This window comes from Elephas maximus, chromosome 15 (genome assembly GCF_024166365.1).
Source record: "Elephas maximus indicus isolate mEleMax1 chromosome 15, mEleMax1 primary haplotype, whole genome shotgun sequence".
NCBI lineage: Eukaryota > Metazoa > Chordata > Mammalia > Proboscidea > Elephantidae > Elephas > Elephas maximus.
The window spans coordinates 46,947,846-46,971,013 of record NC_064833.1 but is presented as its reverse complement, the minus strand read 5'-3'; the positions used below and the strand labels follow the sequence as shown (position 1 = coordinate 46,971,013).

The following is a 23,168-nucleotide window of genomic DNA, read 5'->3' as shown; positions in this document are numbered from 1 at the left end:
AACCATTGATGTTTTTACTGTCTCTGTTGTTTTGCCTTTTCTAGAATGTCATGTAGTTGGAATCATACTATATGTAGCATTTTCAGATTGGCTTCTTTCACTTGGAGTGTACATTTAAGATTCCTTTGTGTCTTTTCACGACTTGATAGCTCATTTCTTTCTATCACTGTGTAATACTCCATTGTATGGATATACCACAGTTTATCCATTGACCTATTAAAGAACAACATCTTGGTTGCTTTCAAGTGTTGGCAATTACTAATTGAGTTGCTGTTGTGCGGACATGTGTTCAACTCATTTGAGTAAATACGTAGGAGTACCTTTGCTAGATTGCATGATAAGACCATGTATATCTGTGTAAGAAACTACCAAACTGTCTTCCAAAGTAAGTGTACCATTTGCATGTCCACCAGCAGTGAATAAAAGTTCCTTTCCAGCATTTGGTGTTGTCTGTATTTTGGACAAATGTGTGGTGGTATCTCATTGTTGTTTTATTTTGCAGTTCCCCCATGACACATGATATTGAGCATCTTTTCATAAGCTTACTTGCCATCTGTTTATCTTCTTTGGTGAGGTGTCTGTTCAGATCTTTTGCCTACTTTTTTTTGTTCATTTGTTTCCGTATAAGCCCTTTGCCTTTTTTATTTATTTTCTTAATTTTTCTTGTGCTTTAAATGAAAGTTTACAAATTAAGTCAGTCTCTCATACAAAAATTTATATACACATTGCTATATACTCCTAGGAAACCCTGGTGGCGTACTGGTTAAGTGCTACGGCTGCTAACCAAAGGGTCGGCAGTTCGAATCTGCCAGGAGCTCCTTGGAAACTCTATGGGGCAGTTCTACTCCATCCTATAGGGTCGGTATGAGTCGGAATTGACTCGAGGGCACTGGGTTCTTTGGGTTTATATACTCTAGTCGCTTTCCCCCTAATGAGACAGCACACTTTTTTCATGTCCTTTTGGTCAGCTTCTGACCCCTTCTGCCCTCTCATCTCCCCTACGGACAGGCGCTGCCCACATAGTCTCATGTGTCTACTTGATCCAAGAAGCTCACTCTTCACTAGTATCATATTCTATCCCATAGTCTAGTCCAATCCATGTCAAGAGTTGGCTTTGGGAATGTTTCCTGTCTTGGGCTAACAGAAGGTCTGGGGACCATGACCCTCGGGGTCCTCCTAGTCTTAGACCACTAAGTCTGGTCTTTTTATGAGAATTTGAGGTCCGCATCCTACTGCTGTCCTGCTTGCTCAGGGGTTCTCTGTTGTGTTCCTTGTCAGGGCAGTCATCGGTTATAGCCGGGCACCATCTAGTTCTTCTGGTTGTTGCCCACTTTTTAATTGGGTTGTTTGTTTTTTTACTGTTGAGTTCTAAGAGTGCTTCAAATATTTGGATATAGGTCCTTTAATCAGATGTGTGTTTTGCAGCTATTTTCTCCCAGGCTGTGGCTTCTCTTTTCGTCTTTCCATTCTCTTAATGCTAACTCACTCTTGTCTAAGAATTTCAAAAGGAGGAGAGACACTTTTTCCTAGAGCGGGAGGAAAGTGTGCAGACACAAATAAAGTGAGGGAGTTTAACTAGAATGGCTTGGTTTTCTCTGTAAAGTAAATGGAGAGGTTGCTTATTGGGAGTGAGGGAGCTGGGGAAAGTTTGGAGTCTTGAAGAAAATAGAAAGTTTTGGCACAGCTTCTCTGGTGAATATAATAGGAAGTGAACAAGGAATGAATAAAAAGGCCATGAGTGTAGCACTGAATCTGAAATTAGATACTGTAAATCTATAGTGAGTAATAGATTCTGGTTGTTTTTTCTCTGGTGTATTCATGGAAGTCGTGGGCCCATGTTTTTTCATCTTATCCTTTTTCAGGTATAAATTATATATTAGCATATTAAACCAATCACATTTTAGCTATAAAGAGTCACCGTGTAAGACAGTACACAATACTGGGGAAGCCAGAACCTGTACAAGGCAAGGTGATGGTAGCTGCATAGACACATCCAAACTCCCTGAGGGACCAAATTGCTGGGCCGAGGGCTGTAGGAACCATGGTGTCAGGGAACATCTCGCTCAATTGGCATGACATAATTTATAAAGAATATGTTCTACATTCTACTTTGGTGAGTAGCGTCTAGGGTCTTAAAAACCTGTGAGCAGCCATCTAGGATACTCCACTGGTCTCACCCCTTCAGGAGCAAGGAATAATGAAGAAAACTGAAGATACAAGGGAAAGATTAGTCCAAAGGACTAATGGACCACATCTACCACGGCCTTCACCAGACTGAGTTCAGTACAACTAGATGGTGCCCAGCTACCATCACTGACTGCTCTGACAGGGATCACAATAGAAGGTCCTGAACAGAGCTGGAGAAAAACATAGAACACAATTCTAACTCAAAACAAAAGACCAGACTTGCTGGCCTGACAGAGACTAGAGAAACCCTGAGGGTATGGCTCTGGACACCCTTGCAGCTCAGTAATGAGGTCACTCCTGAGGTTCACCCTTCAGCCAAAGATTGAACAGGCCCATGGAACAAAACAAAACTAAAGGGGTGCACCAGCCCTGGGGCAGGGACTGGAAGACAGGAGGGAAAAAGAAAGCTGATAATAGGGAACCCAGGGTTCAGAAGGGAGAGTCTTAACATGTTGTGGTGTTGTTAACCAATGCCGTACAATGATGTGTATACTAACTGTTTGATGGGAAACTACTTTGTTCTGTAAACCTTCATATAAAGTTCAATTAAAAAAATATGTATGTATGGGGGAAAAAAAAAGTCACCACAGCTGTCTTCCCTTCTAACCTTAAAATGATTAAAATTCTGTTTTTAATAACTTGAGCCTCAAGTTTCCCCCAGACTTGTCAGCCACTTTGTAGGAGCATCTTGCCACTTCTTTGCTCACACAGTCCTGTTCTTTTAATTCATTCCACAAGCGTTGATGGAGCGTCTAAAATGCATTGGGTACTCTTAGGTCCTGAGGATGTAGCATTGAATAAAACATATAAAGTCCCTGTACTTGAGGAGCAAATAAACACTGTATCAGATAAAGTGCTGTGGAGAAAAATAAAATGGGATAAAAGAGAGAGAGGAGGGCAGGGGGTTAGTGGGGTTCCTATTTTAAAGAGGGGCATCCTGAAACACTCAGAAGGTGGAATTTGAGCAAAGATTTGAAGGAAGTGAGGGGGTGAGCCATGTAGATAATGTGGGCAAATAGTTTTCTAGGCAGAAGGAACAGCAAGTGTAAAGGCTCAAGGTTTGAGTGTGCCTGGTGTGTTCAAGGAAACCCTGGTGGCGTAGTGGTTAACTGCTACGGCTGCTAACCAAAGGGCCGGCAGTTCAAATCTGCCAAGCGCTCCTTGGAAATTTTAGGGGGCAGTTCTACTCTGCCCTGTAGGGTCGCCATGAGTCCGAATCGACTCGACGGAACTGGGTTTGGTTTTGGTTTGGTGTGTTCAAGGAACAGCAAAAAAGCCAGTATGGCTGCAGCAGAGGGAGATAGTGGGAAGTCAGAGGTAGCAGTGGGTCAGATAGGTAAGGTCTTGGAGACCTTTGCAATCACCTGGGCTTTTACTCTGAGCAAAATGGGAAACTGTTGGAGGGTTTTGAACAGAGAAGGACAGTATTTCTTGGTTGTGTTTGAAAAGTGTTACTCTAGCCACTTTATTGAGAATAGAATGTACACTGTTAGGATCTGAACACCAAATGTTTCTAAGAGACTCACCCAGCACCAAGACAGTATTTTTCCCAACTTTTTAATTGGGAATAATTTCACACAGAGAAATATAAGAATAGTACAAAGAATACCCTGATTCCTCTGTTAATATTTTGCCCTGTTGCTTTACCATTCTGTCTATATATATGTATACACACACATTTTTTTTTTTTTAAATGAAACGTATCGGGTAATTTGCTTACAGCATAGCCCTTATCCCTAAAAACTTTTGTGTGTGTTTCATAGAATAAGGATATTCTCTTTCCTAACCACAGTACGGTTATCAACTAAGTTGATAAATGCTGGTTCCTTCCTTCCTTTAAAGAACCTCTGGTTCTGTTTGCTGTTTTATCTGCAGATTTGAACATACTTTTACCATCAGTAACCTGTCAAGGACTATTTTTCTTCTCTTCCATTTATTTTTTTTTAAAGTCTTTTTATTATGGAAAATTTCAAACATGTACAGAAGTAGAGAGGGTAACGTAATGAACCCATGTACCCATCAGTCAGCTTCAACTGTTAATAATTCTACAGCCAGTCTTCTTTTGTCTCTCTCCCTACCCAAGCCACTCCCATTTCCAGGTTATTTTGAAGTAAATGTCAGATACATTTTTCCTTTTATAAATATTTCAGTGTGTATTCTAAAAGATGGAAGCCCTGGTGGCGTAGTGGTTAACTGCTATGGCTGCTAACCGAAAGATCAGTAGTTTGAATCCTCCAGGTGCTCCTTGTGAAACTCTACAGGGCAGTTCTGCTCTGTCCTGTAGGGTCGCTATGAGTCAGAATGGACTTGATGGCAATGAGTTTTATGCTAAAAAAAACTCACTTTTTTTTTTTCTTTTAACAACATTTTATTGTGTTTTTGGTGAAGATTTATATAGCAGTTTAGATTTCCATTCAACAATTTCTACACAATTGTTCAGTAAAATTGGTTACATTCTTCACAATTCATGAATATTGTCAATATTTCTTTTCTGGTTGTTCTATTTCCATTAATCTAGTTTCCCTGCCCCCTGACATTCTTATCTTTGTTTTAAAGTAAGTGTTGACTCTTTGGTCTCATATAGATGATTTTTTAAAGGAGCACAGTACTCACGGGTGATATTCTTTATTTTGTGAGCCAGTCTGTGATTTAGCTAAAAGGTCTCAGGGGCAAGTTTCAGTTCAAGGGTTAAAGTATCTCAGGGCAGGAGTCTTGGGGAGCTTTCCGGTTCACCAACCAGTCCAGCAAGGCCGTTGTTTGTTTAGGAATTTGAGATTCTGTTCCACATTTTTTCCCTATTCTATCAGAGTCCATCTACTTTGGTCCTGATCAGAACAGTGGGTAGTGGTAGCTGGGCTCTGGGTTGGTGACGTCAGGGTTCATGTAGGCTACTAACTTTAATAGCATATCTTTTAATTTTTAATTTTGAAAGTTCTGTCTCACTTAATGAATAGCAATTTTTTTTTAATTAACTTTTATTGAGGTTCAAGTGAACGTTTACTCATCAAGTCAGACTGTCACATATAAGTTTATATACACCTTACTCCTACTCCCACTTGCTCTCCCCCTAATGAGTCAGCCCTTCCGGTCTCTCCTTTCGTGACAATTATGCCAGCTTCCAACTCTCTCTATCCTCCCATCCTCCCTCCAGACAAGAGATGCCAACAGTCTCAAGTGTCCACCTGATATAATTAGCTCACTTCATCAGCATCTCTCTCCTACCCACTGTCCAGTCCCTTTCATGTCTGATGAGTTGTCTTCGGGAATGGTTCCTGTCCTGTGTCAACAGAAAGTTTGGGGACCATGACCACCGGGATTCCTCTAGTCTCAGTCAGACCACTAACTCTGGTCTTTTTATGAGAATTTGGGGTCTGCATCCCACTGATCTCCTGCTTCCTCAGGGGTTCTCTGTTGTGCTCCCTGTCAGGGCAGTCATCGGTTGTGGCCGGGCACCAACTAGTTCTTCTGGTCTCAGGATGATGTAGACTCTGGTTCATGTGGCCCTTTCTGTCTCTTCGGCTCTTAGTTATCGTGTGACCTTGGTGTTCTTCATTCTCCTTTGCTCCAGGTGGGTTGAGACCAATTGATGCATCTTAGATGGCCACTTGTTAGCATTTAAGACCCCAGACGCCACATTTCAAAGTGGGATGCAGAATGTTTTCATAATAGAATTATTTTGCCAATTGACTTAGAAGTCCCCTTAAACCATGGTCCCCAAACCCCCGCCCTTGCTCCGCTGACCTTCTTTGAAGCATTCAGTTTATCCCGGAAACTTCTTTGCTTTTGGTCCAGTCCAGTTGAGCTGACCTTCCATGTATTGAGTATTGTCCTTCCCTTCACCTAAAGCAGTTCTTATCTACTAATTAATCAATAAAAAACCCTCTCCCACCCTCCCTCCCTCCCCCCCTCATAACCACAAAAGTATATGTTCTCAGTTTATACTATTTCTCAAGATCTTGTAATAGTGGTCTTATACAATATTTGTCCTTTTGCCTCTGACTAATTTTGCTCAGCATAATGCCTTCCAGTTTCCTCCATGTTATGAAATGTTTCACAGATTCGTCACTGTTCTTTATCGATGCGTAGCATTCCATTGTGTGAATATACCACAATTTATTTACCCATTCATCCGTTGATGGACACCTTGGTTGCTTCCAGCTTTTTGCTATTGTAAACAGAGCTGCAATAAACATGGGTGTGCGTGTATCTGTTTGTGTGAAGGCTCTTGTTTCTCTAGGGTATATTCCGAGGAGTGGGATTTCTGGGTTGTATGGTAGTTCTATTTCTAACTGTTTAAGATAACGCCAGATAGATTTCCAAAGTGGTTGTACCATTTTGCATTCCCACCAGCAGTGCATAAGAGTTCCAATCTCTCCGCAGCCTCTCCAACATTTATTATTTTGTGTTTTTTGGATTAATGCCAGCCTTGTTGGGGTGAGATGGAATCTCATCGTAGTTTTAATTTGCATTTCTCTAATGGCTAATGATCGAGAGCATTTTCTCATGTATCTGTTAGCTGCTTGAATATCTTCTTTGGTGAAGTGTGTGTTCATATCCTTTGCCCACTTCTTGATTGGGTTGTTTGTCTTTTTGTGGTTGAGTTTTGACAGAATCATATAGATTTTAGAGATCAGGCGCTGGTCGGAGATGTCATAGCTGAAAATTCTTTCCCAGTCTGTAGGTGGTCTTTTTACTCTTTTGGAGAAGTCTTTAGATGAGCATAGGTGTTTGATTTTTAGGAGCTCCCAGTTATCTGGTTTCTCTTCGTCGTTTTTGGTAATGTTTTGTATTGTTTATGCCTTGTATTAGGGCTTCTAAGGTTGTCCCTATTTTTTCTTCCATGATCTTTATCGTCTTAGTCTTTATGTTTAGGTCTTTGATCCACTTGGAGTTAGTTTTTGTGCATGGTGTGAGGTATGGGTCCTGTTTCATTTTTTTGCAAATGGATATCCAGTTATGCCAGCACCATTTGTTAAAAAGACTATCTTTTCCCCAATTAACTGACACTGGGCCTTTGTCAAATATCAGCTGCTCATATGTGGATAGATTTATATCTGGGTTCTCAATTCTGTTCCACTGGTCTATGTGTCTGTTGTTGTACCAGTACCAGGTTGTTTTGACTACTGTGGCTGTATAATAGGTTCTGAAATCAGGTAGAGTGAGGCCTCCCACTTTCTTCTTCTTTTTCAGTAATGCTTTGCTTATCCGAGGCTTCTTTCCCTTCCATATGAAGTTGGTGATTTGTTTCTCTATCACCTTAAAAAATGACATTGGAATTTGGATCGGAAGTGCATTGTATGTATAGATGGCTTTTGGTAGAATAGACATTTTTACTATGTTAAGTCTTCCTATCCATGAGCAAGGTATGTTTTTCCACTTAAGTGTGTCCTTTTTAATTTCTCGTAGTAGAGCTTTGTAGTTTTCTTTGTATAGGTCTTTTACATCCTTGGTAAGATTTATTCCTAAGTATTTTATCTTCTTGGGGGCTACTGTGAATGGTATTGATTTGGTTATTTCCTCTTTGATGTTCTTTTTGTTGATGTAGAGGAATCCAAGTGATTTTTGTATGTTTATCTTATAACCTGAGACTCTGCCAAACTCTTCTATTAGTTTCAGTAGTTTTCTGGAGGGTTCCTTGGGGTTTTCTGTGTATAAGATCATGTCATCTGCAAATAGAGATAATTTTACTTCCTCTTTGCCAATCCAGATGCCCTTTATTTCTTTGTCTAGCCTAATTGCTCTGGCTAGGACTTTTAGCACAATGTTGAATAAGAGTGGTGATAAAGGGCATCCTTGTCTGGTTCCGTTCTCAAGGGAAATGCTTCCAGGCTCTCTCCATTTAGATGCTGGTTGTTGGCTTTGAATAAAAAAAAATATGTTGAATTTTCCTTCAGTTCCTATTTTGGTGAGAGTTTTTATCATAAATGGGTGTTGGACTTTGTCAAATGCCTTTTCTGCAGCATTGATAAGATCATGTGGTTTTTGTCTTTCGTTTTATTTATATGGTGGATTACATTAATGGTTTTTGTAATATTAAACCAGCCTTGCATACCTGGTATAAATCCCACTTGGTCGTGGTGAATTATTTTTTTGATATGTTGTTGAATTCTATTGGCTAGAATTTTGTTGAGGATTTTTGCATCTATGTTCATGAGGGATATAGGTCTGTAATTTTCTTTTTTTGTGATGTCTTTACCTGCTTTTGGTATCAGGGAGATGGTGGCTTCATAGAATGAGTTGGGTAGTATTCTGTCATTTTCTATGCTTTGAAATACCTTTAGTAGTAGTGGTGTTATCTCTTCTCTGAAAGTTTGGTAGAACTCTGCAGTATAGCCATCCGGGCCAGGGCTTTTTTTTTGTTGGGAGTTTTTTGATTACCGTTTCAATCTCTTTTTTTGTTATGGGTCTATTTAGTTGTTCTACTTCTGATTGTGTTAGTTTAGGTAGGTAGTGTTTTTCCAGGAATTCACCCATTTCTTCTAGGTTTGCAAATTTGTTAGAGTACAATTTTTCATAATAATCTGATATGATTCTTTTAATTTCAGTTGGGTCTGTTGTGATGTGGCCCTTCTCGTTTCTTATTCGGGTTATTTGTTTCCTTTCCTGTGTTTCTTTAGTCAGTCTAGCCAATGGTTTATCGATTTTGTTAATTTTTTCAAAGAACCAAGTTTTGGCTTTGTTAATTCTTTCAATTGTTTTTCTGTTCTCTAATTTTTTTTTTTTTTTAATTCATTTAGTTCAGCTCTAATTTTTATTATTTGTTTTCTTCTGGTGCCTGATGGATTCTTTTGTTGCCCACTTTCTATTTGTTCAAGTTGTAGGGATAGTTCTCTGATTTTGGCTCTTTCTTCTTTTTGTATGTGTGCATTTATCGATATAAATTGGCCTCTGAGCACTGCTTTTGCTGTGTCCCAGAGGTTTTGATAGGAAGTATTTTCATTCTCATTGCATTCTATGAATTTCCTTATTCCCTCCTTAATGTCTTCTATAACCCAGTCTTTTTTCAGGAGGGTATTGTTCAGTTTCCAAGTATTTGATTTCTTTTCCCTAGTTTTTCTGTTATTGATTTCTAGTTTTTTTGCCTTGTGGTCTGAGAAGATGCTTTGTAATATTTCGATGTTTTAGATTCTGCAAAGGTTTGAAAAAACTCACTTTTTAAAAACATAACCACAATACCATTATCATGTGTTAAAAATTTAACAGTAATTTCTTAATATTATTAAACATCTGGTATTCAGATTTCCCAGGTGTCTGTCTCTTTCTTTTTTTTTTTTTTTAATTAATTTTTATTAAGCTTCAAGTGAACATTTACCATTCCAATCAGTCTGTCACATGTAGGTTTACATACATCTTACTCCCTGTCTTTCTTTTTTTAAGTTTGTTCAAATCAGGATCCAAATAAAGTTCACATGTTGCAACTGGTTGGTATATCTCTTAAGTCTTTCTTAATCCAAATGTTTCCCCTCCCTCTCTTTGCTTTTTCTTGCAGCTTATTTCTAGAATCCTTCCTATTTAAAAAATTTTTTTTATTGTACTTTAGATGAAGGTTTACAGAACAAGCTAGTTTCTCATTAAACAGTTAGTGCACATATTGTTTTATGACATTGGTTAACAACTCCATGACATGTCAACACTCTTCCTTCTCAACCTTGTGTTCCCTATTACCAGCTTTCCTGTCCCATCCTGCCTTCAAGCCCTTGCCCTTGGGCTTGTGTGCCCCTATAGTCTTGTTTTGTTTTATGGAATTCCTCCAACTTTTGAATGTAAACTTTGGAAATATTTTTAACTTAGCTCCAAGTAATTTGCAGCTTTTACTGGCAACAATTTGACTGCTATAACTTAAATAAAAAATTAAAGGAAATATATAGAATTAGTTTTTGGCTAGAATTATATGATTGTGCAGAGTCACAGGAGGAGACTGAGCAGTGCATTTGTTATAGTTTCTAAACTCTGTTCACAGGTTAAGGACTCAGTGTCTGAGAAAACAATTGGGCTGATGCGGATGCAGTTTTGGAAGAACACTGTGGAAGACATATACTGTGATAATCCACCACAGCAGCCTGTGGCCATTGAACTGTGGAAGGTAAAAAGTTGCTACTTTTAGTTTGTAGGAACATTACTTATGCATACTTTTAGATGGGTATTATTAGGATAGTGTCGATGGGGAATCTATCCTGAAATTATTCTTAGACTTATGTTCGGAACTGATAATTTGCACAGATCTTTGGAGTGTTTCTTTACTAAAGGAAAAAAGAGGGGAACCTGGTCTCTTTACGTTACAAACTTGTTTGTTTTCCACACATTTGATTGCAGAATTTAAACCCTGAAGATTTTGATGCAGTGGCAACTGTCTTAGTTACCTAGCGCTGCTATAACAAATACCACAAATGGATGGCTTTAACAGCAGAAGTTTATTCTCTCTTGGTTCAGAAGGCTAGAAGTTTGAATTCAGTGTGTCAGCTCTAGGGGGAGGCTTTCTCTCGCTCTCTGTCGTTTTTGGCAGAAGGTCCTTGTCATCAGTCTTCTTGTCTAGGAGCTTCTCAGTGCAGGGACCCCAAATCCAAAGGATGCACTCAGCTCCAGGTGCATCTTTCTTGGTGGCATGAGGTCCCCCTCCTCTGTGTTTGCTTCTCTCTCCTTTTATCCCTTGTAAGATAAAAGGTGGGGCCCTCACTAGGGCCCCTCACAGTGGTTAAGAGCTCAGCTGCTAACCAAAAGGTCAGCGGTTTGAATCCGCCAGCCATTCTTTGAAAACCCTGTGGGGCAATTCTGCCCCATAGGGTCACTCTGAGTTGGAATTGACTTAAAGGCAATGGGTTTTTTTGGGTAAGATAAAAGGTGATGCAGGCCATACCCCAAAGAAACTCCCTTTATATCAGACCAGGGCTGAGTAAGGGTATTGCGTCCCACCCTAATCCTCTTTAACGTAACCCAATCTTGCCTCATTAACCACAGGCAAAGATTAGGATTTACAACACACAGGAAAATCACATCAAATCACAAAATGGAGGGCAACCATGTAATACTGGGAATCATAACCTAGTCAAGCTGACATATATTTTTGGGGGACACAACTCAGTCCATAGCAGCAAGTAAATTTTCTGTTCTGTCTGCCCAGCAGCTCGTCCTACCAGTGTGTGATCCAGACTCTGGGCTGTAGGACAGAGTAGTCATCTTTTGTGAAGGAGACTTGCTGTCACTGTTGTCCAAACACAAATCCAAAACCACCATGTCTAGTTTGATAATGTTGCCAACTTGTTGATGAATTTTAGATATTAGAGAATGGAAACCAATGGGCCAGAGCCTTATTTGTATAGCTGGACATGTGTAGGAAGTGGTTTTATGTTAAAACAGCTGTATGGGCCCTTCATTCGTAAACAGCCATGCATGGTTTAGAAATGTGCTAAGCTGTGATTGGAGGAAGGGAATTTGATGTCTTTCGTCGCCAATCTTGTCCCCACTGTAATATGGTGAAGCGCCACAAGACCATTCTGTAGCAGGAGCCATGACAGACGCGACAGCGGGTCACCTCTTCTCAGGCCTGGGCACCAGCAGAGGCAGGCTTGGTGTCTGGGCCCCAGTTTGACTTCCAGAGCCCCAGTAAGGATGGAGAGCCAGTCCCCCCACACCAGGGACTGAGAAGAGAAAATGGATGGCAGGCTGTGAGTATGAGATTAGTTGTTTACCTCTATTCATCCCACTTCAAGAAGCTCAATCTAGGTGATTCAGTATAGAGAAAAGCTTCTCTAAACTCCAGAAGCCCTTTCTATTTATCATTTTATATACAACCCTGTGGTGACAGTGGGCGTTTATGCTAAGACTTGCACTGGAGGGTCTTGCCTTTGTCAGGAAATACAGTGGAATGTCAGAGACCCCTTTCGCACAAATTTAACTTTTCTTAGCGTCTCTTAAACAAACAGAAGACATGTTTGAAGTCTAGAATGTTTCTATGTGTGCCAACTTCGGGTTGTCATTTTGTCTAATTTTAATAGCTGCTTAAATTTTATCATTACTGTTGGCTAGCTGAAGGTTAATAATGAATGAATATTTAAAAGGAGCAGGTAATGTTGAGAGCATAGCTGCTTAAATTTTATCATTAGTGTTGGCTAGCTGAAGGTTAATATGAGTGAATATTTAAAAGAAGCAGGTAGTGTTGAGAGCAGTTGTCCTCTCCGTGTGTTTTCTGTCTCCCTCCCCATTCTACTGGAGCATATGCTTACTGCAACTCCAGTGACGCTTTTCATTAATTCTTTGAAGAATATCAGTTGTTTAAGATTAAATGGGGGAACAGTGTATTGTCTGGAGAGTAGTTTTCTGCTTCACTTTCATTGGTACCTGTAGGGTACAGAATAGTTGAATATCTGTAATTTCTTATAGGTTACATGTAGGGTTCTCCATTTCTCTGTGTATGAATATAAATTATAGCTTGAATTTATTTTTTATAACCAGGGTTTTCTATTTGGCCTCATTTGTTGACACTTGTTTTGCTTTATTCAGATTTTCAGCTTTAAATGTATGTGTGTATGTATATACGTATTTATTTATTTTACTTTCATCTCTGATGTCCTTTAGAATCAGAAAGAAGAGCTATATTTTGTGGTCAGGGACCTGTATCTGTTATAGCTTCAGCCTTGAGTAAAAGTAACCAGGAATCTGACTATTGATTGGTCAGAGATATTAAATACTTTCATGTATAAGAAATTTTGCTTGGTGATACAATTACAAAGATCAAACCTCATCTCCTCATCTCTCCAGCCCCTCACCTGCCACACACACCCCCCAAAACAAGAGCAGGACTCTCCAGTGACCGAGGGGTCCCAGACTGATGTAAACTAAACTAAGTATGGTGCTTTCAGCCTTTGGGAGAGAGGGTTATGGGGATTCCTGCTATGGAAGAGTACTGCTGGGAACACTTCAGAACTGACTCCTTGTTAGCTTCTGTTAGGTTCCTGCCAGGCAAATTGGGCTCAGTTCCTTATATTTATCACATAAATATATATTAATAAATATGTTAGCTTTTAAATTTTGGTATCAATGACATCTTGTAGTCTCAACTGAAGTATAGAACATCCATAAGACTTTGTTTCACTACCATGTTCACTTATTGAGAAAATATATGTACTTAGTATTGACTTGGCAAAAAAAAAAATTTTTAACATGTTTGGAAATAATTCCAAACTTTCAGAAAGGTTACAACAGTAAAAATAGTGCAAAACACCTGTGTACCCTTTATCCAGATTAACCTATTCTTAACATTTTACCTTGTCACACATAATACGCGCTAACCCGTTCCCATTGCTGTCGAGTTGATTCCGACTCATAGTGATCCTATAGGACAGAGTAGAACTGACCCAGGGGGTTTCCAAGGCTGTAATCTTTATGGAAGTTGACTGGCACATCTTTCTTCTGCAGAGCAGCTATGGGTTTGAACTGCCAACCTTTTTAGTTAGTAACCAAGCGTTTAACCATCATACCACCAACACTTCTTTATGTATGTACATGTACACTCATCATTTTTTTTTTCCTAAATCACTTGAATGTAAGTTACGTATATCATGGCCCTTTATCCCTAAATGCCAGAAGAGTTAATAAGTGCAATAAATTTAATTTTGGTATAATACCTTTACCTAATTTTCTGTTCATATTCCAATTTTGTTAATTGACCAACAGTGCCCTTTATAGCATTTTTCCCTTTAGTACAGGATCCAGTCTAGGGTCAGGTATTGCATTTAGCTGTCATGTGTCTTTAGCATTCTTTAATCTGGAAAATTTCTATACCCTTTAGCTTTTATGACATTGATATTTTTGAAGAATATAACCCCATTCCCTTTGACTTTTTTTTTTTTTTTTTAAATAGAACTTTCTTCATTTGGGGTTTGTCTGATGTTTTCTCATGATTAGATTCAGGTTATGGATTCTTGGCTGAAACGTTGCATAAGTGCCTACCATTGTTATATTAAGTACTTTTGTTTTATATCTTCCTTTCTCAGGGTATCACATCTGGAGGCACACTTGGTCCATCTGTCCTTTATTGGCATTGTTAATTTTGATCACCCAGGCAGGATGTTGTCTGTTTTTTCTGCTGTATAATCACTATCTATTCTCTTCTACAACCAATCAGCCATCTGTGGGAGACACTTTTAAGGCCAGATACCCTCCTCCTCATCAGAAATTCCCCCTAGATTGGAAATTCATTAACGATTCTTGTCTGATTCAGTATTAATTTATTATCAGTATGGACTCATGAATTACATTTTTTGCAATAGTTTAGAATTCATTACTGTACTTAATTATTTTGGTGTTCAAATAATCCCAGTTTTGGACAGCAGGAGTCCCTGTAAATTAGCTCCTATGTCCCTATAACGTGCCCAGCATCATTATTTTAAGTACTTGTGTTTTCTGACACGACAAGACATGTACCAATTATCTTGTACCTACCCTGCCCAGCTCTGGAATTGCCCATTTTCCTAAGGAGCCCTGTTTCTTTAGTGGGGAATGGTATTAGAGACCAAGATCTGGCATTAGGTGTGCTCTTTATTACTGGGGTTTCTTGTCTAGATAAAAATTTGCCTTACAGATTGTTTTCCTTTGGGTTTTAGTTATTCTTTTCATTTTGAGAGAAGCAATTTTATTGTCTAAAAAGAACTCTATCTTAGGGAAGGAAGTTTGTATGTTGTGAGATTGTAGAAGCTAGCCTGCATCACATACAAAAGTTGGGTTTGTAATACTTTTGTTTTTGTTTTGGAAGTGGAATTGTTAAACTACTAAAAGTACAGGGAAAAAAAGTGACAGATGAATGGGTAAAGTACTAGAGAGATTTTTATTTGGAAATGTTTTCTAGGAACATTTCCTTTTTCCCTGGTGTTTAACACGGCTGCCTATTTGTGAGAGTTATACAAATGTTCTCATACCTAGTTTTGTACTTGGTTCGTTTATTTTATTCAGGTTTGTGGAAGTTACTTCTAGTACTTTTATAAAGACTTATAACAGTGTTTTTTTTTTTTTTAAGGCTGTCAAAAGGCATAATCTGACTAAAAGGTGGCTTATGAAAATCGTCGATGAAAGAGTAAGTTGAAGTTACTCATCCTAATTTTTTTTCTTCCTTTTTAATCCTTAAGCTGGTTCTTTAGGAAGGAAATGTTTTCATAGGTGTAGTAATATTTTGGAGGGAGGAAACTTAAGAAACTATGCCATTTTATCCATACTCCATCCCTGCATGCCATTGGCCGCAGCCTCCCCCACCCCCCATACACTGTCATGCAGAGATAGGCACCAGGCAGAGGCCTGCATGTGCACATACACACTCTGTGCTTTGTTTTGTTTTAGTGTGAAATCTCAGACATATACCAAAGTAGAGAGAATGATATACTTTGATGTATCTGTTCAGCATTCGTAGTTACCAACACATGTCTGATCTCGTTTCATCTGTACTCTCTTCCCTCCAACTGCCACTAGATTTTTCAAAGTAAATCCCAAACATGTCTGATCTGTAAATATGTGTGTATCTTGAACAGATAAGAACTTTTTTAAAAACATCACCACGATATGATTGTGTTACTTTAAAAAAAATTAACGATGATTTCTTAATATCCTCAAATACCCAATTTATAAAAATAAGTTGTATTTTTGTACACTTTCAGTGAACAATCAGAAAATGAAGTTAAGTAAACAACTCCATTTAAAAAATAACACAAAAAAGACCAAAATACCTGGAATAATTTTAACCAAAAAGTATAAAACTTACATTCCTAAAAAGTATAAAGCACTGTGAAAAGAAATTAAAGAAGGCCTAAATATATTGAAAGCCATTCCATGTTCATTTTTGAAAGACTTACTGTTGTTAAATAGCAATAATCCCCAAATTGATACACAAATTCAATGCAATCCATATCAGAATCCCAACTGGCTTCTTTATTGAAATTGATAAACTGGTCCTAAAATTCATGTGGAAATTCAAGGAACTTAAAATAGCCAAAACAATCTTGAAAAAGAAGAACAAAGCTGAAAAACTCACACTTCCCTGGTTTCAAAGCTTACTACAAAGCAACAGTAATCAAGACAGTGTGGTACTAGCATGTAAACACAGAAATAAGTGGAATACAATTGAAGAATCCAGAAATAAACCTTACATTTATGGTCAGTTGATTTTTGACAAGGTGCCAAAACAATGGGGAAAGAATAGTCTTTTCAACAAATGGTTCTGGGACAACTAGGTATCTACATGCAAAAGAAAGATGTTGGACTCCTACTTCACATCATACACAAAAAGTTAACTCAAAAAACTCAAAATGGATCAAAGACCTAAATATAACAGCTAAAAATATAACACGCTTAGAAGAAAACTTAGGGGTAAGTCTTCATGATCTTGGCTTTGGCAATGCTTTCTTAGACGTGGCATTAAAAGCATAAACAGCAAACGAAAAAATAGATTAATTGGTCTTTCAAAATTAAAAACTTCTGTGCTTCAAAGAACATTATCAAGAAAGTGAAAAGACAGCCCAGAGAATGGGAGAAAATATTTGCAAATCATGTATCTGGTAAGGGACTTGTATCTAGAATAAAAAAACAAACAACTTGCAGCTTAATTATAAAAAGACAACTAACCCAATTAAAAAATGGGTGAAGAATCTGAATAGACATTTCTCCAGAGAAGATACACACATGGTCAGTATGCACACGAAAAGCTGTCCATCGTCATTAGTCATCAGGGAAATGCCAAATGAAACCTTAATGATCTATTACTTCACACCCACAAGGATGTGTGAAACTTAACATTTTAATTTTATTTTAACCCTACTCTGTATTAAACAGTATATATTGAGTAATATTTTTATTCATCATTTATCAGTTCTTTAGGGCAAAAACATTTCTTTAAAAAATATTGATAATTCAGTAGACTTTATTTGCTTTTTTTTTTTTTTTGACTGTAGGAAAAAAATTTAGATGATAAAGCGTATCGTAATATCCAGGAACTGGAAACTTACGCCGAAAATACGCAGGCCTCTCTTCTTTATTTAACACTAGAAATATTGGGTAAGTGTTCTTCTTATTTTATACTTTTCTTTCCAAAGAAAACACCTTTGAGATTTCACTTTTTCATGATTTGATAATCTAACCAGTTTAGCACTGAAATTTTTCTTTGCACCATCTGTGAAGAAACAGCTTTGTTTTGTTTTTTTCTTGTACAATCAAATATTGCAGAGAAGGAGAAAAGATATTGTTCTGTGGAGTAAAGACTAATCAGAATACTCAGGCACTTATAAAAGTACTACCTCATGGGAATGCTGTGATTAAAAAATTGGTAATTGTAAGTGATCTTACTTTTTTAACTACAACATCTAAAATTTGGAAGGCCAGTAACCTGACTCCTCCTTTCCTATCAGTCGATAATTTTCCTCATGTGAGAAAAAATTAATAAATAAAGAAGAAATAAAATTGCATTTCTAAAGGTTTTTGTAAGATTTTTTCCTTTTTTCTTTAGATGGCACTTTTCCTCATCTGACTTTGTTCTGAGTGAAGTCTTATTGTAATGAAATTATCTGGGCCAAGGACAGTACTTTCTTATTGGAAGGTTATGTATCTTCTTGTCATCCTAAAAGAATCGTACAAAAAACACAATAAAATATTAAAAAAAAAAAAAAATGGTACGAGTCCCCATTGGGTTTCCGGGGCCTGTTCTGCCTGCTCACCCGGTGGCATGTTTGCCATCACAATGAAAGGAGTGAGCAGAGAGCAGAATGTTTATTTGTTAAGCATATACATAAAATGAGGTCCTATGGAAATTGCACTGAGGAGAAGAAATAGAAGACTCGTAATGTTTTTTCCGTAATACTTGATTAAAATTCCAAACGTGTTCTTGATGTGCTGTAGTCTGAGGAAAAACTCTTTTATTTAAATGTTGAGGTTCCAAAACTTGTTAGTGGTAAATGGCCAACCTGTCCTTGTGCCCAGTTTTTCTCTCATAAATCCTGTTTTTAGGATATAAAGCATAGAAGGGACACCTCCTTTTACGTGTTAAGGTGATTTCTCAATGCTGTTTCCGTTGGTTTGTTACACACTTAGAAAGAGTAGAGCAATCCAGTTATTTATTTAATTTCCCAAATCATAGGTGTAAAGGATCTCCATGCAGATCATGCCGCGAGTCACATTGGAAAAGCACAAGGCATCGTCACCTGCTTGAGAGCAGCTCCCTATCATGGTAGCAGAAGAAAGGTGTTCCTTCCCATGGATATTTGTATGCTGGTAAGGCTGTCATTTGTACCTTCTAATCATTCACCTCGGGAGTACAGTGAGGGAAATTATCTCATGGCTCCTCACTGGTCGTTCATCTAGCTTCTGCTTTGACGCTAATGCTAATTGCATATAGCAAATGGTCTTCCTTTTTTTGCTCCCGAGTTATCGAGTCAGAATTTTATCTTTCAGTTCCTTTAGGTCTGTGGTGGAGCTTTGAGAAAGGAGGTCCAGGGAACCTCGTTTGGAGTGGCTTCATGTGCCTTACTCCTTTCGAAGCAATTGTAGAAATTATTCCCAGTGTTCATGTTAGCCTGTTTCGTATTTTCCTAAGGAGGGGGTAATCCATTAAAAACAATTCCATTTTGTTTGAGAACTCAAATGTTTTCTGTGTGTGCTCAGAATGAGATCATTATTATCTGTTCTTTTAAACTTCTTGTTTTTTTTCTTGTATTTTTGTTCTACCTGCAGCCATTGTTAGTGCCTTGTTGCATATTATTCCAAGTGTGTCTGTCTCTCCACACACACACACACACACAAACGTGTGCACACACACGCATGCACGCACTTTTTTAAAACACAAAATTGGCATTGTACTGTATGCACCATCACCTGCTTTTCTGAGCGAAGTTAGTTTTAAGTGTACTTTTAGATTCCTAATATAACGTACATTTTCCTACATAGCATGGTGTTTCACAAGAGGATTTTCTACGGAAGAACCAAGATAAAAATGTGAGGGATGTCATATATGACATTGCCAGCCAAGCACACCTGCATCTAAAGCATGTGAGTAGTCTCTTTTCTCCAAATCATTTAGGAAATGATCACTTCTGGAGCATGGTTGTGGTATTCCTTACTTGACAGTCTTCACTCATCCCTCACTGAATTGCCGGTAGATTTATCTCAGGGACTATTACAGAATTTCTGTTCTTTTTTTTTTTCCCCAAGTTCTCTGACTTATCACCATTCCCTCCCTCTTAGCAGATGTTTGTGCCCTTTACTGAGTAAGTCAAGCATGAGCTTTCTCACTTAGACCCCTCTCTGTTCCATCCACTGGTCATTCCTCTGCCTCCCAGAGGACAGTGTCTTTCTGCCTTACTAAGGGTGATGCCTCTCCTTCCTCTTCCAGGGTTTTGCTTCCTCAGCAGTCCCCAGCTGGTGTTTTTAGTTTGTCTCTCTGTAACTTTCCACTTTTGTCTACTGGTTTGTTGCCTTCTGACATTACAGCAGCCCGTGGACTCTTCTGTTTTTTTCTTTGTCTTTTCTAATTAGACTTTTTGAATAGATGGTCGCATTCATTATTACCTCAAGGCCCTCACTACCTGGCCACTGCTCACTGTGCTGCACTTTGGCTGCTTTCCTGGTCACTCTGGCAGTAATCACTAATAAATAATCTCTGTGTTGCCAATTTAATGAACATTTAAGACTCCTGTTCTCATAGATTTTTTGTTTTTTTACACCATTGATCACTTTTTCTCCTTGAAACATTCTAATGTTTTCTTCTTTTGATTCTTGGACTTTAGCTCTTGAATTGGTTCCTGATTTCTCCTGCATCTCACTTTAGGTGTTCCTCAGGAGTTAGTTCTTCACCTCTTCTCAAACCTTAACTTGTTTTCAGTTTGGGGATTAACACTGTTGACTTTTCCCTTCTTCCTTGAAACTTTCTTTGTTCATTTCTGTGGTGCTATTCCTTCCTGGTTCTCCTTGTACCATTCCTTGTTGTTTTCAGTGGCTTCTGAAGACTTGGTGGAAAATTTCTATTTCTTTCCCTGCTGTGCTTGCTACTTTTATGCCTGTAAGGCTCCCTCTACCCCCTGTAGTTACTGCTGATATGTCACTTTATCAGAAAAACCTTTCCTGGCCACTTTATCTAAAGTAACATCCTCCCTTCCCTTCACCGTGTCCCTTTACCCTGCTTAGCACTTTTCAGTACCTGACATATTAAAAATTTGGTAATTGTTTATGGCTTGTTTGCCTTCCAACTCCCAACAGAACGTAAGTGAACTTTACTTGGTTCTGTGCTGTGTTCCTCAGCATCTAGAGTGTCTGGTACATTTTCTGCACTCAACAGATATTTAGAGTATTAAATAAGTAATCAGATTGTAAGTTCCTTGAGGACAAAGTCTCTCTTTTTTTTTTTTAATTATGTTTTATTGTGCTTTAGGTGAAGGTTTATAGAGCATATTAGTTTCTCATTAAACAATGCCCATATTGTTTTGTGACACTGGTGTCACAACGTGTCAACACTCTCCCCTTCTCAACCTTGGGGTCCCCATTTCCATCCGTCTGGCTTTCCCGTCCCCTCCTGCCTTCTCATCCTCGCCTCTGGACTGGTGTGCCCATTTAGTTTTGTATACATGGTTGAGCTACGTGTATTATTGTTTGTTTTATCGGGCTGTCTAATCTTTGGGTGAAGGGTGAACCTTAGGAGTGACTTCAATATTGAGTTAAAAGGTTGTCTGGGGGCCATACTCTCAGGGTTTCCCCAGTCTCCCTCAGACCAGTAAGTCAGATCTTTTTTTGTGAGTTAGAATTTAGTTCTGCATTTTTCTCCAGCTCTATCCGGGACCCTCTATTGTGATCCCTGTCAAAGCGGTCGGTGGTGGTAGCAGGGCACCATGTAGTTGTGCTGGCTTCAGTCTGGTGGATGCTATGGTAGTCATGTTCCATTAGTCCTTTGGACTAATCTTTCCCTCGTGTCTTTGGTTTTCTTCATTCTCCCTTGCTGCAGAAGGGTTTGGATCAGTAGACGTGTCTTAGATGGATGCTCACAAGCTTTAAAGATTCTGAATACTACTCACCAGAATATGATGTAGGACATTTTCCTTATTAGCTGTGTTATGCGAATTGAGCTAGATGTCCCCCAGGACCATGATTCCCAGCCCAGCCCCCAGCCCAGTAATTTGGTCTCTCAGGGAGTTCGGATGTGTCTATGAAGCTTCTATGACTTTGCCGTGGTCAAGTTGTACTGGCTTCCCCAGTAACAAAGACTATCTTAATGTTCTTTTGAATTTCCTGAAAACTTAAGGAAAATAGTTCTGTGCCACAGTAGTTGTAAATAAAGTACACGGAAGTTCACATGAGAAGTTACTTAAAACTGGTAGGGTTTGGGGTAACATCTGAGAACACTACAGAATCACAGAGGCAGCAAAGCCCTGTACCTTTGTGGGAACTTGAGTAGTCCCAGTTGAGGGACATATAAGTACCTGAGAAATCCTAATTCCTAGGCCTCACTCCTTGAAGATCGATACAGTAAACTTGGGAAGGGGCCAGGAATCTGTATTTATAAAAGCTTGATTTTTATAAGCAGCTAGACGCTAGATTTGAAAAACTACTCATTTATTTAAAAAAAAAAAAAAATCAAACCCATTGTCATCAAGTCAATTCCAACTCATAGCGACCCTATAGGACAGAGTAGAACTGCCCACTTGTTTACAGAGTATATGAAATGTGGCTCTGAAAGATAGGTTTGGAAGGGTGGATTGAAGATAGCTTACGGAGCTTTAAAGGACCTTGGTGGTACGGTGGTTAAAGAGCTCAGCTGTTAATCAGAAGATCGGTGGTTCAAATCTACCAGCTGTTCCTCAGGAAAAACATATGGCAGTCTGCTCCTGTAAAGATGACAGCCCTGGAAACCCTGCCAGGCAGTTCACTCTGTCCTATAGGGTCACTGTCAGTCGAAATCGACTCAACAACAGGTTTGGGTTTTTTGGTGTGACGCTTTGGAGGCCTTTATGAGGCAATGGAGTGTGGTGGAGACAGTGCAAGCCCTGGAACCAGATGCCTGACTATAATCCAGGCTCTGCCACTTACTAATCATGTGATCTTAGCCTCTCTTCCTTGGTTTTCTCATCTGTAAAAGAGGATCATATTAATACCTAACTCAAATGGTTGTTATTTGGATAAATGAATTAACGAGCTTATAGTACTGCCTGGTACATAGTAAGTGCTAGTTTGCATCATCATCAAGTAAAGTAGTTGCTCTCTAGAAAACTGTGCTAGTAGTTTTTAGAAGAGATAAGGGAGATTGAAATTGGGAGATCAGTTAGGAAATTTATTTAGGAGAGAGAAAAAAAGTATCTGATATACAAATACATATAATAGAATCAAGTAGACTTGACAACTGATTGTGGCAGGATCAGGAAAAGGGAAAGTCAAAGGCTGGGAAAAGAGTTCAAGTATAGGTGATGATGGTGTCATTCAAAGGCTGCAGTAAAAAAAGCAATGGTATACTGGGTACTGATCAGTAGACTTTAGACTACCTGCTGGACATAAATGAATTTGAGATGATCAGAGGACATTTAGGAAGATAAGCTAACTGAAGAATGTAGGATTGTGACTTTGAAGGCATTTCCGAACTGAAGGCATATTTGTGAGTCATTCACATAAAAAGCTTATGGTTAAACCTATAAATTTGGATGATGCTGCCCAAGGAGAATGTACATCTAAAGAAGAGGACCAAAGACAGAACCTTGAGACCCACCTCTGTTAATCACATAGCAGGAGAAAGGGCCATTTATTAGAAAGAGGGAAAAGGAAGGAATAATTAAAGGAGAACTGAGAGTCAGTATATTGGAAACCAAGGGAGGAGAAAATTCCAAGAAGGAAATATCTAAGTATTGCATGCTGCGGAGAGATTGAACAAAGAGATGGTTATGGTGATTAGTATAGCATAAAAAAAAAAAGCCAAAACCCATTGCCATCGAGTTGATTCCGACTCATAGCGACCTTATAGAATGAAGTAGAACTGC

The 23,168-nt window shown here is 38.7% G+C and overlaps 1 protein-coding gene across 5 annotated transcripts in view; it reads left to right on the top strand.

Moving 5' to 3' along the window:
* NDUFAF6 (NADH:ubiquinone oxidoreductase complex assembly factor 6) overlaps window positions 1-23,168 on the top strand; it is a 63,437-nt gene that overhangs the window by 6,004 nt on the left and 34,265 nt on the right. For all 5 annotated transcript variants that reach the window (XM_049853980.1, XM_049853976.1, XM_049853977.1 and 2 more), the window contains exons 3-7: window positions 10,148-10,270; window positions 15,197-15,253; window positions 17,118-17,220; window positions 18,296-18,429; window positions 19,102-19,203. In XM_049853980.1, coding sequence (XP_049709937.1) covers window positions 10,148-10,270; window positions 15,197-15,253; window positions 17,118-17,220; window positions 18,296-18,429; window positions 19,102-19,203 — 519 coding nt within the window. The remainder of the gene's footprint in view (window positions 1-10,147; window positions 10,271-15,196; window positions 15,254-17,117; window positions 17,221-18,295; window positions 18,430-19,101; window positions 19,204-23,168) is intronic.